Source organism: Salmo salar, chromosome ssa17 (assembly GCF_905237065.1).
Source record: "Salmo salar chromosome ssa17, Ssal_v3.1, whole genome shotgun sequence".
Taxonomy (NCBI): Eukaryota; Metazoa; Chordata; class Actinopteri; order Salmoniformes; family Salmonidae; genus Salmo; species Salmo salar.
The window spans coordinates 62,115,780-62,132,321 of NC_059458.1; the positions used below are offsets into that span (position 1 = coordinate 62,115,780).

General features: G+C 45.8%; 1 protein-coding gene across 2 annotated transcripts in view; it reads left to right on the forward strand.

The window, feature by feature from the left end:
- LOC106576334 (netrin-4) overlaps positions 1-16,542 on the forward strand; it is a 42,578-nt gene that overhangs the window by 19,750 nt on the left and 6,286 nt on the right. For both annotated transcript variants that reach the window (XR_006760144.1, XM_045699908.1), the window contains exons 3-6: positions 1,828-2,100; positions 11,970-12,096; positions 12,280-12,465; positions 15,423-15,636. Coding sequence is in view for 1 of the 2 variants with exons in the window: in XM_045699908.1 (XP_045555864.1) it covers positions 1,828-2,100; positions 11,970-12,096; positions 12,280-12,465; positions 15,423-15,636 (800 nt within the window). In the remaining variant the exon portion in view is untranslated. The remainder of the gene's footprint in view (positions 1-1,827; positions 2,101-11,969; positions 12,097-12,279; positions 12,466-15,422; positions 15,637-16,542) is intronic.

Consider the following 16,542-nt stretch of genomic DNA (forward strand, 5'->3'; position numbering starts at 1 on the left):
CTGATCCACCTCTACGCAGACGACACCATTCTGTATACCTCTGGCCCTTCTTTGGACACAGTGTTCACTAACCTCCAGACGAGCTTCAATGCCATACAACTCTCCTTCTGTGGCCTCCAACTGCTCTTAAATGCAAGTAAAACTAAATGCATGCTCTTTAACCGATCGCTGCCCACACCTGCCCGCCCGTCCAGCATCACTACTGGACGGTTCTGACTTAGAATATGTGGACAAGTACAAATACCTAGGTGTCTGGCTAGAGTGTAAACTCTCCTTCCAGACTCACATTTAACATCTCCAATCCAAAATTAAATCTAGAATCGGCTTCCTATTTCGCAACAAAGCATCCTTCACTCATGTTGCCAAACATACCCTCGTAAAACTGACCATCCTACCGATCCTCGACTTCAGCGATGTCATTTACAAAATAGCCTCCAACACTCTACTCAACAAATTGGATGCAGTCTATCACAGTGCCATCCGTTTTATCACCAAAGCCCCATATACTACCCACCACTGCGACCTATACGTTCTCGTTGGCTGGCCCTCACTTCATACTCGTCGCCAAACCCACTGGCTCCAGGTCATCTACAAGTCTCTGCTAGGTAAAGCCCCACCTTATCTGGGGCGGCAGTGTAGCCTAGTGGTTAGAGCGTTGGGCTAGTAACCGAAAGGTTGCAAGTTTGAATCCCCGAGCTGACAAGGTACAAATCTGTTGTTCTGCCCCTGAACAAGGCAGTTAACCCACTGTTCCTAGGCCATCATTGAAAATAAGAATTCTTAACTGACTTGCCTAGTTAAATAAAGGTCAAATAAAATAAAATCTCAGCTCACTGGTCACCATAGCAGCACCCACCCGTAGCATGCGCTCCAGCAGGTATATCTCACTGGTCACCCCCAAAGCCAATTCTTCCTTTGGCCCCCTCTCCTTCCAGTTCTCTGCTGCCAATGACTGGAACGAACTACAAAAATCACTAAAGCTGGAGACTCTTACCGCCCTCACTAGCTTTAAGCACCAGCTGTCAGAACAAGCTCACAGATCACTGCACCTGTACATAGCTCATCTGTAAGTAGCCCATCCAATCTACCTCATCCCCATACTGTATTTATTTATTTATCTTGCTCCTTTGCACCCCACTATCTCTACTTGCACATTCATCTTCTGCACATTCTACCAATCCAGTGTTTAATTGCTATTTTGTAATTACTTCACCACCATGGCCTATTTATTGCCTTACTTCTCTTATCCTACCTCATTTGCACATGCTGTATATAGATTTCTCTACTGTATTATTGATTGTATGTTTGTTTATTCCATGTGTAACTCTGTGTTGTTGTATGTGTCGAACTGCTTTGCTTTATCTTGGCCAGGTCGCAGTTGTAAATGATAACTTGTTCTCAACTAGCCTACCTGGTAAAAGTAAAGGTGAAATAAAAAAATACAAAAATAAATACATACTCTCCTCCAATAACACTCCCTCCCAGCATCACACACTTCCCTCAATGACAACTAACTCCCCTTAAACAAACACACTTCTGCCCCAGTGATATCTGTGGCAGAAACACACAGCCCTCTCAGGAACACAGGGGATGCCATACAGGGGTTGCCATAGGAGCAGTCACCAGGGTGATGGCAGTTGTGCTTGGGCTGGGGGGTAATATGAAGGGATCATCAATTTAGGGATGCAAGACTCAGAGAGGGAGAAAGAAAGAGAAACCGAGAGAGAGGTGCAGAAAAGAAGATGTGTTGTCACCAAGTCTTGCATAATAACATAGTGCCACTAATTCGTATCATTTTGACTGACTGTTGGACTGGTTGATTGACAGGTGATCTACCGTGCCCTCCCCCAATGGGAATCTCTTGACCCGTATGGGGTGGCAGGCCAGGAGCAGCTGAGGGTGACCAACGTGCGCATACGTCTGCTGGAGCGCCAATCCTGTCCCTGCCAGGCCAAAGATCCCACCGTTGGAGCCCCGCCCACCCAGCACTTCGCCATTTATGACCTCATCGTGAAGGGCAGCTGCTTCTGCAACGGGCACGCCGAGCAGTGTGTCCCCGCGCCCGGCTACCGCCCTGTCAGGGACAGAACTAACCACATGGTGAGTGTGTGTGTGTGTGTGTCTGTGTTTCTGTCTGTGTATCTGACTGTCTGTGTGCATGCATGCGTTTTGTGTATCAGTCATTAGCATAGTCATGAGGGCTATCACCTTTCTCTGTCCCACATCCTGTGCTGGGCTTGCTCTGTCTGGGTAGATAAAGAGCTGCCTTTCCTGTGATCCAGATTACAAAGGAAATGTTGATATGGATTCAGCACTGGGCTAATGATGGCGTTGAAGTCTCAAAAAGTGTGTGCTGATAAAGGTGTGAATGGACATGGCTGATTCACAGTGTGTAGATGGACATTAGAGATGCAGCGAGCGTTTCCAGACTGCCTGTGGAACGTCTATCTCTGCCGTCTCCACAAGCAGTTCCGCCCGACGCCTTTTGAAGCAGAGCGCCTATTCTATTGCAATCAGCAGGCCCAGAGAGCAGGGAAAGTGAGTGTGATGAGTGTGACAACAGAACCTTTACACTGGAGACACAGAGACAGAGACATAGACACACAGAGTCTGTCTGACTGTGGGTAACTATAACTTTGTGTATGAGCGTTAAGCCCACAATAGCAGTGTCTGTGGCAGTATTACAGTATCTAGGAGCTTGTATGGCTGCAGCCGGTCAGTCTGTCTCTTCTGTGTGAGCCCATTGTAATCAGAGGTGTCTGTCTGTCATCCTCCCCCATAATATCACTGGCTTATCTAGTAACCCAGTGGGCTACACCTAGTTAACTTAGTTTGGACTTGACTCTATCTAGGCTACAAAAGCATCCTCAGAATGTGTTTTAAGCTTTTTAATGTTGATATTCAAAACATTAGGTGATATCACAACATAACATGACCTAACGTTGTAGGAACGTCGGTGTGTCGTGTGATATGAGGGAGAGTTGGGTAAACAAGCATTGAGACATGGGACGGTATGAGGTTATATAAGTACTTTCCCTCTCTCTCTCTCTCTCTCTCTCTCTCTCTCTCTTGCTGTTTCTATCAGCAGTTTGTTTTCTGTCTCTGTTTCGACCCAGGACGGTCATATCTACCAAACCCAAACAACCAGATCACGGCAAGACAGTGAGGAGAGATTAGAAGCCTGTAAACACACTCAAACAAGACGGGAGGGTGTGAGTTTGTGTACATGTTTTCCTACCTAATCAGAACCAGAATGTCCTAACAAGGTAGGAAAACAAGAAACCTTTTGAAAAGTCAGGAATTTGTTCATGTTCTGAATTTGTTAAATTGCTATTTTAGGCTTAAGGGTTAGGTTTAGTGTTTGGGGCTAAGGTCAGGGTTACGGTTAGGGTCGGGTTTTAGGTTAGGAGTTAGGGTTAGGGGTTTGAGGTTTAGGTTAGGTTAAGGGAAAATAGGATTTTGAATGGGAATATATTTTTACTCGCCAAAAAGTCCTGAAAATTCCAAGTACCCCCCTCGCCATGGAACGGGGCGGGGTCGGTTGTGGGCGGGGTCGGGCCTGTACCGGCCCCGCCCACCACACGTTTTCATTGGTTGAGGCGCATTCGCATTCCACCACGCTCTGCTTGGTGATATGTCAGCACATACAGTACCAGTCAAAAGTTTGGAAACACCTACTCATTCAAGGGTTTTTCTTCATTTGTACTATTTTCTACATTGTAGAATAGTAGTGAAGACATCAAAACTATGAAATAACACATATGGAATCATGTAATAACCAAAAGTGTTAAACAAACCAAAATATATTTTATATTTGAGATTGTTCAAACTAACCACCCTTTGCCTTGATGCCAGCTTTGCACACTCTTGGGAAAAGCTCTCGGTAGCCGATGTGAACAAACCTTTAAACAGGTCAACATTCACAAAGCCACTGGACCAGACGGATTACCAGGACATGCACTCAAAGCATGCGCAGAACAACTGTCAAGCGTCTTCACTGACATTTTCAACCTCTCCCTGACCGAGTCTGTAATACCTACATGTTTCAAGCAGACCACCATAGTCCCTGTGCCCAAGGAAGCGAAGGTAACCTGCCTAAATGATTACCGCCCCGTATCACTCACGTCGGTAGCCATGAAGTACTTTGAAAGGATGGTCATGGCTCACATCAACAGCATCCTCCCGGACACCCTAGACCCACTCCAATTCGCATACCGCCCCAATAGATCCACAGATGACGCAATCGCATTCCACACTGCCCTTTCTCACCTGGACCAAAGGAACATCAACGTGAGAATGCTGTTCATTGACTACAGCTCAGCGTTCAACACCATAGTGCTCACAAAGCTCATCACTAAGCTAAGGACTCTGGGACTAAACACCTCCCTCTGCAACTGGATCCTGGACTTCCTGACGGGCCGCCCCCAGGTGATAAGAGTAGGCAACAATACGTCTGCCATGCTGACCCGTAACACTGGGGCCCCACAGGGGTGTATACTAAGTCCCCTCCTGTATTCCCTGTTCACCCACGACTGCGTGGCCAAACACGACTCCAACACCATCATTAAGTTTGCTGACAACACAACAGTGGTAGGCCTGATCACCGACAACGATGAGACGGCCTATAGGGAGGAGGTCAGAGAACTGGCAGTGTGGTGCCAGGAGAACAACCTCTCCCTCAATGTGAGCAAGACAAAGGAGCTGATCGTGGACTACAGGAAATGGCAGGCTGAACACGCCCCCATTAACATCGACGGGGGTGTAGTGGTGCGGGTCGAGAGTTTCAAGTTCCTTGGTGTCCACATCACCAACAAACTATCATGGTCCAAACATACCAAGACAGTCGTGAAGAGGGCACGACAAAACTTTTTCCCCCTCAGGAGACTGAAAAGATTTGGCATGGGTCCCCAGATCCTCAAAAGGTTCTACAGCTGCACCATCGAGAGCATCCTGACTAGTTGCATCACCGCCTGGTATGGCAACTGCTCGGCATCTGACCATAAGGCACTACAGAGGGTAGTGCAAATGGCCCAGTACATCACTAGGGCCAAGCTTCCTGCCATCCAGGAAGGCGGTGTCAGAGGAAAGCCCATAAAGTTGTCAGAGACTCTAGTCACCCAAGTTATAGACTGTTTTCTCTGCTATTCACGGCAAGCGGTACCGGAGCGCCAAGTCTAGGACAAAAAGGCTCCTTAACAGCTTCTACCCCCAAGCCATAAGACTGCTGAACAAGTAATAAAATGACCAACAGACAATTTACATTGACCCCCCCCTTCCCTTTTGTACACTGCTGCTGATCGCTGTTTATTATCTATGCATAGTCACTTCACTCCCACCTACATGCACAAATTATCTCAACTAACCTGTACCCCCGCACACTGACTTGGTACTGGTGCCCCCTGTATATAGCCTCGTTACTGTTATTCTTATTGTGTTACTTTTTATTATTACTTTTTATTTTAGTCTACTTGGTAAATATATTCTTAACTCTTCTTGAACTGCACTGTTGGTTAAGGGCTTGTAAGTAAGCATTTCACGGTAAAGTCTACACTTGTTTTATTCGGCGCATGTGACAAATAAAGTTTGATTTGATTCTCTCAACCAGCTTCATGAGGTAGTCACCTGGAATGCATTTCAATTAACAGGTGTGACTTGATAACAGTTAAGAATTTATTTCCTTATTAATTAATGTGTTTGAGCCAATCAGTTGTGTTGTGACAAGGTGTGGTATACAGAAGATAGCCCTATTTGGTAAAAGACCAAGTCCATATTATGGCAAGCACAGCTCAAAACAGCAAAGAGAAACAACAGTCCATCCTTACTTTAAGACATGAAGGTCAGTCAATCCAGAAAATGTCAAGAACTTTTAAAGTTGCTTCAAGTGCAGTTGCAAAAACCATCAAGTGCTATGGGGAAACTGTCCCCCATTGAGGACCGCCACAGGAAAGGAAGACCCAGAGTTACCTCTGCTGCAGAGGATAAGTTAATTAGAGTTAACAGCACCTCAGATTGCAGCCCAAATAAATGCTTCACAGAGTTCAAGTAACAGACACATCTCAACATCAACTGTTCAGATGAGACTGCGTGAATCAGGCCTTCATGTTCGAATTGCTGCAAAGAAACCACTACTAAAGGACACCAATAAGAAGAAGAGACTTGCTTGGGCCAAGAAACATGAGCAATGAACATTAGACCGGTGGAAATCTGTTCTTTGGTGCTTTGCTGGTGACACTGTCTGTGATTTATTTAGAATTCAATGCACATTTAACTAACATGGCTACCACAGCATTCTGGAGCGATACGCCATCCCATCTGGTTTGCGCTTAGTGGGAATATAATTTGTTTTTCAACAGGACAATGACCCAACACACCTCCAAGCTGTGTAAGGGCTATTTGACCAAGAAGGAGAGTGATGGAGCGCTGCATCAGGTGACCTGGCCTCCACAATCACCCGACCTCAACCCAATTGAGATGGTTTGGGATGAGTTGGACCGCAGAGTGAAGGAACAGCAGCCAACAAATGATCAGCATATGTGGGAACTCCTTCAAGACTGTTGGAAAAGCATTCCAGGTGATGCTGGTTGAGAGAATACCAAGAGTGTGCAATGCTGTCATCAAGGCAAAGGCTGGTTACTTTGAAGAATCTCAAATATAAAATATATTTTGATTTGTTTAACACTTTGTTTTGCTTAATACATGATTCCATATGTGTTATTTCATAGATTTGATGTCTTCACTATTATTTTACAATGTAGAAATACCTTTGAATGAGTAGGTGTGAACAAACTTTTGACTGGTACTGTACATGTAACAGAGTAGCTAGATAGTTAGATGGCTAGCATTATAGGTTTACAGAGTCACGTCTAACAATACAAATGATTCATTTCTAATCCATTTTTGGGTTCATCATTTCTGTTGCCTGTAAATACTGTTTATGCATGCTTATGCTGTTAAAGCAATTCACTTTTTCACACATCGAAAATATTAGTTTACTCCGTTGCTATGGTCACCGGTGCCTGTCCTTTGTGTGTGGAGTAATGTAATTTGCGGTTTCCCTTCAAAATAAAAATCCCTAATTGAAAGTGACGCAAACTAATACAAATAGTGGAATCATGCTATATTTGGACTAGATAATGCTAATCAAGGTTGGAATGTTGTTAGATAATTTAATATGAAATACAATGATTAATTAGTTTGACCATAAACATAAAACACGGTTGAAATCCCACTGTGGCTGTATTAGACTGCATAATTGCTTTGGGGCATACAGACTTACCCCATTTCATGGGTGCACAATCCATGGGTATCAGCCTACTTAGTGACACCCACAGAACAGAACTATGTAGAGTTTACACAAATATTAGCGTCTTAGCTCTTATTGCAGGACTCTGAAACCACTGTGAAATGAGCCATATTAGATCTGAATTTTCAATACACAATAGGTGGACTCGTGAGCTAATGTGGCTCATTTCACAGTTGTTTCAGAGTCCTACAATAGAGCTAATACACTAATATGTTTTTAAACTTTACATTGTTATGTTCTGTGGGTGTCACATAGGTTGGGCTGTTCAGTGCAATTTGAATGTTCAATATGCAGAATAGACTGATTGGGAAAGGGATTTCCCACAGTCAAAGTCCTGCAATAAGAGCTAAGATACTAATATTTGTGTAAACGCTTGAGAATTGTTTTCTATGGGTGTCACTGTGTATGTAGGCTGATACCCTATTTCATGGGTGCACAATCCATGGGTAAGGCTGTACAATGCATATAAGTATGCACCCAAAGCAATTATGTCGTCGAATACATCCACAGTAGGATTTCATTTTTGTTGTTGTTGTAAACAACAGGTGTGGTCTAACAGTGAAATGTTTACTTACAGGCCCTTCCCAACAATGCAGAGAGAAAGAAAATAGAGAAATAATAGAAAAATAAAACACAATAATAAAAGTAATAATAGATACACAATTAGTAACGATAACTTGGTACTGGTACCCAATGTATTTAGCCAAGTTCATATGCAGGGGTACGAGGTCATTGAGGTAGATATGTACATATAACTAGGAATAAAGTGACAGATGGTCAACAGTAGCAGCAGCGTATGTGATGAGTCAAAAAAAGTGAGTGAAAAAAGGGTCAATGCAGATAGTCCGGATAGCTATTTGTTTAACTATTTAACTAACAATTTAGCAGTCTTATGGCTTGGGGTTAGAAGCTGTTCAGGGTGCTGTTGGTTCCAGACTTGGTGCATTGGTACCACTTGCCATGTGGTATCAGAGAGAACAGTCTATGACTTGGGTGGCTGGAGTCTATGACCATTTTTAGGGCCTTCCTCTGACACCGCCTGGTATAGTGGTTCTAGATGGCAAGGAGCTCGGGCCCAGTGATGTACTACTAGGCTGTGCGCACTACCCTCTGTAGTGCCTTGCGGTTGGATACCAAGCAGTTGCCATACCAAGTGGTGATGCAGCCAGTCAAGATGCACTCAATGGTGAAGCTGTAGAACTTTTTGAGGATCTGAGGACCCATGCCAAATCTTTTCAGCCTCCTCTGGGGGAAGAGGCATTGTCATGCCCTCTTCTCTACTGTGTTGGTGTGTTTGGACCATGATATGGCCAAGTTTCCGAGAAACAGGATATTACAGTTCTTCAGGTCCCGTTGATAGGATAGTCTCAAGCGGAGCTCGTCCAGTTTGTTCTCCAGTGATTGTACATTCGCCAATAGAACAGAGGGTACAGGCGGTTTATTTACTTGCTGCCGTAGTTTCATCAGGTTGCCAGCACGTCGGCCTTTGTATTGCGTCTTTTTCTCTTCGAAGTGTAGGGGATTTAGGGTCCGGTGTGAGCAGTATGTCCTGTACCTCCGACTCATTGAAGTAGAAATCTTCATCCAAATCGAGGTTAGTGTTTGCTGTTCTGATGTCCAAACGCTCTTTTCGGTCATAGGAGCCAACGGCGGAAACATTATGTACAAAAAAAGTTAAGATCAGGTCAAAAAAACACAAAATAGCAGTTCAGGAGCCCGGATTTTCTGCACCCATGATTTCAACTGTTTTTACTGTTTATTTTCAAACTAATTCATTATTGTATTTAATATTAAATTATAACAACATTCCAACCTTGTTTGGCATTATCTAGTCAAAATATGGCATGATTCGATCCATTATTTGTATGTTTGCATAGCTTTCAATGAGGGACTTTCTGAACCGCAATTCCACTTTTGTGGCTAATTGTTAATGTGGCTAGCTTCACATAGGTAGGGACAAGCGTGTACCAGGGCCGCGTTCAACAGGAAGACTGACACAACGTTGGCCAACGTTCAGATATAAATGTATTATGTAGAACAAACATGCCTCTCTGATTTAAGAAATCATGTCAGTTATATTCATGGCATTTGAGTCTGCAACGTTCCAAAACGTTTTTGTTTTTTTACTGAACATGCCCAGGCGAACCCATTGAGCTACACGAACCCAGCTCTGCGCATCGCTTGTCTGGAAGGCCTCAGCAAATGAAACCGTGTGGTGGGCGGGGTAGACCGGGCCGACCTCGCCCACAGCCAACCCCACCCCCCTAAGTGTGTCGTGGTGAGGGGCTTCTCGAAAACTCCCTAAAACAAGGCTCTGTGTGTGTGTGTGTGTGTGTGTGTGTGTGTGTGTGTGTGTGTGTGTGTGTGTGTGTGTGTGTGTGTGTGTGTGTGTGTGTGTGTGTGTGTGTGTGTGTGTGTGTGTGTGTGTGTGTGTGTGTGTGAGTTAGCAAGTAAAGTAAACCCAGTAATCAGTGACCTTGATATTGAGGGGTATTAGTGCCCAGACAGTTTAGAGCAGTCCGAAGTATTTTCGGGGAGAAACAGTGTTTTTGTTGTTGTGTTGCAGGGCTCACAGGTCCAGACCACATGGGAAGGTGATAATGGTCTGTGTGATCCTCACTGAGTCGACCACAGAGCTAGTTTTTGACCCACATCCAACCCTCCTGGCCCATGCTCAGCTACTGGAGAGTTAGCAGCAATTAGCATAGCAAGCGGAGAGGCAGTATGAGTCTCTAAGAGCTGTAGAGACTTGCACTGTAACTGGAGTCTGAGAGTGAGTTTCTGCAGAGGTGTTGGAATTTAAAGACTGCACCTCATGGAGAGTATTGTGCTGTACAGGTGTTTGCCTGAGTACACACACACACACTGATGATCGGACTAACACACACACTTATCATGTTGTTTGGATGAATACACATACACACACACACACACACACACACACACACACACACACACACACACACACACACACACACACACACACACACACACACACACACACACACACACACACACACACACACACACACACACACACTGCTGATGAATGACTTAATTTCAGATTGGCCAATAAAGCTTTTGATGTGTGAGGGAAACGGTCGTGGGGGGGAGCTGTCAAGGTCTTCCTGAGCACCCCTCTGTACCCTCTGCCACCCCTCCCTGTCCATGTCCAACAACCTCTTTATCAGAGGGTCAGAGTGTTTGAAATACAGGCCTGTCAAAACAGAACACGCACAAGCTCTTGGAGATGGAGGGGCAGGCAGGAGTGTGTGTGCATTTGTATATGTGTGTGCATTTTATTTGTGTGTGTGCTTGGGAGCCTGGCTGCCTGGGTTTGTATTTGTGCGTGTGTGTATTGGTGTATGTGTATGCGCTAATTGTCCCATATCACGCAGGTAAACATGTGAAATTGTTTGGAATACCAGCTGTCTGGAGCTTGACCAAAGTCTCTCTCTCCTCTCCTTCCCCCCTCTTTCTCCTCTCCTCCCCTCTCTTCTTCTCTCTACTTGCCTCCTTCCCCCTTTTCCACAATCAATCCTGGTTACAGATGATTTCATTCTCATTGATGTAGTTATGTACACAGAGTTCTTTCACTCATTTTCTCTTTGTTTGTCCAATCCAGACCTACCACATCCATTTCTCACACTGTCTTACCTGTCTGTCCTTATCTTCCTCCATTCTCCTGGTTGATGGAATATGTTTGGGGTTATGTCTTGGGCTGGCACAGTGGCTGGGATTGAGCTTGAGATACGGTTAGGGTTAGATCTGGGGTTAGTGCAAGGGCCTGGGATATTTCCCAGTTGCAGTAGCTACAGGCCTCTCCCATGCCTGTGTTTAACCCTCTGTGTGAGTGTCTGTGCAGCATAGGGGAGAGGGGAGAGTGCAGCATAGGGGAAAGGGGAGAGTGCAGCATAGGGGAGAGGGGAGAGTGCAGCATAGGGGAGAGGGGAGAGGGCATTTTGAGGTAGAGGGCAGCAGCCTCTATAGCCATACACCGTGGGAAACTGAAACTACCACAGGAGTTGGAGTGTTGTTGAGCGTTTGTGTTCAGCGTGTGTGTGTGTGCGCATGCGTCAGTATGCTTGAATGTGTGTGTGTTCAGGCCTCTCTCTGTGTCTCTGTTCCCCACACAGAGGCACAGTAACCTAAACAGATAAACAGCTACCTCAGATGCCTTGTCAACCTCCCACCTAGAGCACATCATTAACCACTCACAGGAATGACAAGGAGACTGTTATTTTTGCTCTCAGCGCTGCATATTTCCGCGCACACACACACATACACACATGCTCGCTCACACACACACACACACACACACACACACACACACACACACACACACACACACACACACACACACACACACACACACACACACACACACACACACGCAGACACTGTCCTTTTCAGGCCCCTTTCGTCACGAGGCCAATGTTCATTTCCAGCGATGAAGCCAAACAATCAATCTCCATTCAGCAATTACAGGACAGGACCTGAAAGAGAACAGGCAGGGGAGCCCCCCCGACCCCCAAGGGTTAGACTTGGGGTGCTGCTGCTCTCACGTGGGAACTGCTCTCTCCCTTACACTGACCTCTTTGTCCCCCCCTTCCTCTCCCTTCCTCTCCCTTTCTCCTCCTCTCCCTCTCCTCTTCCTCTCTCTCAGGTTCATGGGAAGTGTGTGTGTAGGCACAACACTGCAGGTGTTCACTGTGAGCGCTGCGCTCCACTCTACAACGACCGACCCTGGCAACCTGCTGACGGACTCACAGGGGCTCCACACGAGTGCAGGAGTGAGTGACACTACTGCTATTCACTATACACTAGGGCCAGGAGTTTTATCTGAGGATGGGATCTGGTCAGGAAAAAATAACGGCCCCTTACAGCCATCATTGATCATAATGACCAATCAGTGCCTGTTTAGAGAAGATTGACAGATATCTGTGATTCTGATGTCCCGCCCTGTCTCCCTATAGAGTGTAAGTGTAACGGGCATGCCCAGAGCTGCAGTTTTGATTGGTCGGTGTGGCGGGAGTCCGGCCAGCGCAGCGGAGGTGTGTGTGAGTGTCTACACAGCACAGAGGGACGCAACTGTCAGAGCTGTAAGACTGGCTTCTACAGAGACCCCCAGAGGGCGCACACGGCCCAGGACTCCTGTAAATGTAAGACAAACTCTCACACACGCATTCCAGATGGCTAAAGCAAAAGCTCAATGTACTTCAAAGCTTTCAAGTAGTATTTGAACCCATGTCTGACTCACATTCACTGGCTTGCTCTATCACTCACTCACTGACTCAATCACACCAACACTCACACACATAAACACACACCGTAGGAATCCAGAAAACATGAGACACATGCACAATGTATACACACATCCTTACTGGCAGAGCCAACTCATTCCTACCCGGAATGCTGATTGCTGTGATCGCAAGCCGAGACGTGCTGGATAACGTCGCTCCTGATGGGCACCTGGTTCTTTGTGTGGGTGTGTGTGTGTGTGTGTGTGTGTGTGTCAGTGTATGCTGTTTGCGTTCACCTGTGAGTCACTGGAGTGGTTCGTCATCGCTAATCAACACAGTGGTGGCTCATGTAAGGAAAAGGAAAGGGAAAGGGGGGATACCTAGTCAGTTGTACAACTGAATGCATTCAACTGAAATATGTCATTTAACCCAAGGGCCTTGTGTGTGTGTGTTGTATGTGCTCTGTGATGGGACTTAAGTAAACACTAGATACACATCCATAAACACCACAGTGGTTACATTCTCTGATTATCTGATTTAACCCAGTGAGCTCAGCCCCACATTTATGCAGAAGGCTGGGGAGACGCTGGCTGGTGTGTGTGTGCGTCACTGCATGCTTGTGTGCATGTGTTTAGGTTTGCCTTTAGGGAAGTCTGTAGCATGTTGGTATTTTCACATTGTCAACAAGTGAGAGTGGAACACATATTTGGGGAATGTTTGTAGACAGGACACATTTAGGAGGGGAACCCCAGTGTCAGAGTGAGGTTGAAATCAAACAACTGAGGAATTTCCCTCCGTCTCTAGGGACATATTTCTAATTCCTGGAATGGCGGAGCTCTTTAAAGAAAACACACAATCAAGCCGCAAGCTCACACACGCACAGTAACAATGAGAGTGTGTGTGTGTGAGATACATTTTTGTTTGTTTTCTAAGTGGGTGTGTTCTGTGGTTGTTCGGGCAGCTGCTCTGTCACATATCACTACAGACCCATAATGTTCTCATTGTGAGAGCTCACTGCGTCAACACACACACACACACACACACCTCTCCACACATTCTCATCTCTAAACTCCAATTATTATACAATTACTGTATTAACAATGTCCTATTATACAACATGATCCTATTATACAACATGAGAGAGAGGGAAAGTGTGTGTGTACACCTGCGTGTGTGTGTGTGTGTGTGTGTGTGTGTGTGTGTGTGTGTGTGTGTGTGTGTGTCGATGGCTTTGCTGCTTCTGGGCTGGTATTGTTCTCCTGTAATGATTAACTTGAGGTGACTGAACACTACAGTCTCAACAGGGCCTCAATAGATGCTTTTCAGGAAGAGAAATGATTTGAAGTTCAAGTTTATTATCGTTAATCGGGAGAACCCTGAGAGAAAGACTGTCTCTCCTAGCTGCCTTACATATGCCTTGGGGATTTAGATGTCAGTGTAATGATTCCCCTGTCTTTATGAGTGTGTGAGTGTGTGTGTGTGCGTGCGTGTGTGTGCGTGTGCGTGCGTGCGTGCGTGGTCTGCATGGGTCTTTACAAGGTCTGTTGATAATGAAAGATACAAAATGAATGAAACTACAGATGCATCTTATCTTATATTTGTTGCCCACGGCGATAAGTGATAAAGGTACAGCCTTGTCTGGGTCTCAGACAGTAGAGCCTTGTGACATCATCTCCCTGCACCCAGACAGGGGAGGGGGGAGAGACACAGGGGGTCTGGTTCTGGTTATATAGCATCATTAAACAACATAAATAAAGCTCTACATCACCCCTCCTCCTCCCCTTCCCATCTCTCCTTCCCTCCTCTTGTCTCTCTCTAGTTCCCCCCCTTTGTATCCCTCGCTCCGATGAGTACAGATTTATGGTGACGACTTTGGCTGTTACTCTCACCCCCTGCAAAGTTCTCTTGTAATTCACAGACTACGAGGACAGCAAGAATGTGTATGTGAATTTATGTGTACATTTTATGTGGTGTGTGTGTGTTTTGAGCCTTTGCAAGTTGTGTGTTTTTATAGGGGGGGGATTGTGTGTGTGTGTGTGTGTGTGTGTGTGTGTGTGTGTGTGTGTGTGTGTGTGTGTGTGTGTGTGTGTGTGTGTGTGTGTGTGTGGTGGTTGTTGAGTGGGCAGAACATGGCACTGACTGTGGTTGTCCCTCTATCTTATATTGCTGCAGGCTGTTAAAAGAACACACTATCAGCAGAGAGAAGGGAGAGAGACAGGAGAGAGAACTGTGGAAGGTATTTGAGAAAGATGTGTGCGAGTGTGCGCGTGCCTGTGAATTCCCGCGCTGGTGCTTGAGTGCATGGGCCTGTGGTAGCCGCGGTCATGTGTCCTTGTGTGTGTGATGGCGATCTGATAAGAGGATGACAGAGAGACCATTGTGCTTCGTGGTCCGGGACAACCCTGGACTGTTCCAGTCAGTCCAGAGTCCTTTGGGAAGTGGTCTGTGTCCTTCTCCCAGTCTTATCACTTCCTCCTCCAGGCTGGGCTACAATGAGGTGGCACGCTCTGGAGTGTGTCTATCTGTGTGACAGTTACGCAAAGGGGACTCTACATGACTAATAAGTGCCTAATAAAGTCATCGGTAGAAAAACAAAATATACTCAACTGGAAATGTTGCCAGCATTAGGGTTCTCAATCTGAATGTGTGCAGTGGTTTACTTTGAGTGTATTTGATTGGCTGTGGTTGAGTGTGGTGAATTTAATTGGCTGTGGTAAGGTGCAACTAGATCCAAATGAATGTCTGTGGTTTATTTGTGAGTAGATAACATTGGGTTGAGTGCCGATGTATTTGATTAGCTGTGGTGGAGTTATTGTTGTATATGTGACTGATGTGCCATGTCTCCCCTCTCTCTCTCCTCCCTGTCTTCCCCCCAGCATGTGGCTGCCACCCCCTGGGTTCAATACCATTCCACCTGGGCGGGGGGTCTCTCTGTGACCCTACCAACGGAGACTGTGTCTGCAAGCCCGGCGTGGGGGGCTTCCACTGTGACAGGTGCATGGTGGGATACTGGGGTTTCCATGACTACGGCTGCCGTCCGTGCGACTGTGCAGGAGACTGCGACCCCTTTACAGGATACTGCATGTCTGGGTGAGTCATATATACAGTTGAAGTCAGAAGTTTACATACACCAAATATATTTAAACTCAGTTTTTCAAAATTCCTGACATTTAATCCTAGTAAAGATTCCCTGTCTTAGGTCAGTTAGGATCAGCACTTTATTTTAAGAATGTGAAATGTCAGAATAATAGTAGAGAGAATGATTTATTTCAGCTTTTATTTCTTTCATCACATTCCCAGTGGGTCAGAAGTTTACATTCACTCAATTAGTATTTGGTAGCATTGCCTTTAAACTGTTTAACTTGGGTCAAACATTTCGGTAGCCTTCCACAAGCTTCCCACAATAGGTTGGGTGAATTTTGGCCCATTCCTCCTGACAGAGCTGGTGTAAGTGAGTCAGGCTTATAGGCCTCCTTGCTCGCACGTGCGTTTTCAGTTCTGCCCACAAATTTTCTTTGGGATTGAGGTCAGGGCTTTGTGATGGCCACTCCAATACCTTGACTCTGTTGTCCTTAAGCCATTTTGTTACAACTTTGGAAGTATGCTTGGGGTCATTGTCCATTTGGAAGACCCATTTGCAACCAAGCTTTACCTCCTGACTGATGTCTTGAGATGTTGCTTCAATATATACACCTGATGTCCCTTCCTCATGATGCCATCTATTTTGTGAAGTGCACCAGTCCCTCCTGCAGCAAAGCACCCCCACAACATGATGCTGCCACCCCCGTGCTTCACGGTTGGGAAGGTGTTCTAAGGCTTGCAAGCCTCCCCCTTTTCCCTCCATACATAACGATGGTCATTATGGCCAAACAGTACTATTTTTGTTTCATCAGACCAGAGGACATTTCTCCAAAAAGTACAATCTCTGTCCCCATGTGCAGTTGCAAACCGTAGTCTGGCTTTTTTATGGCGGTTTTGGAGCAGAGGCTTCTTCCT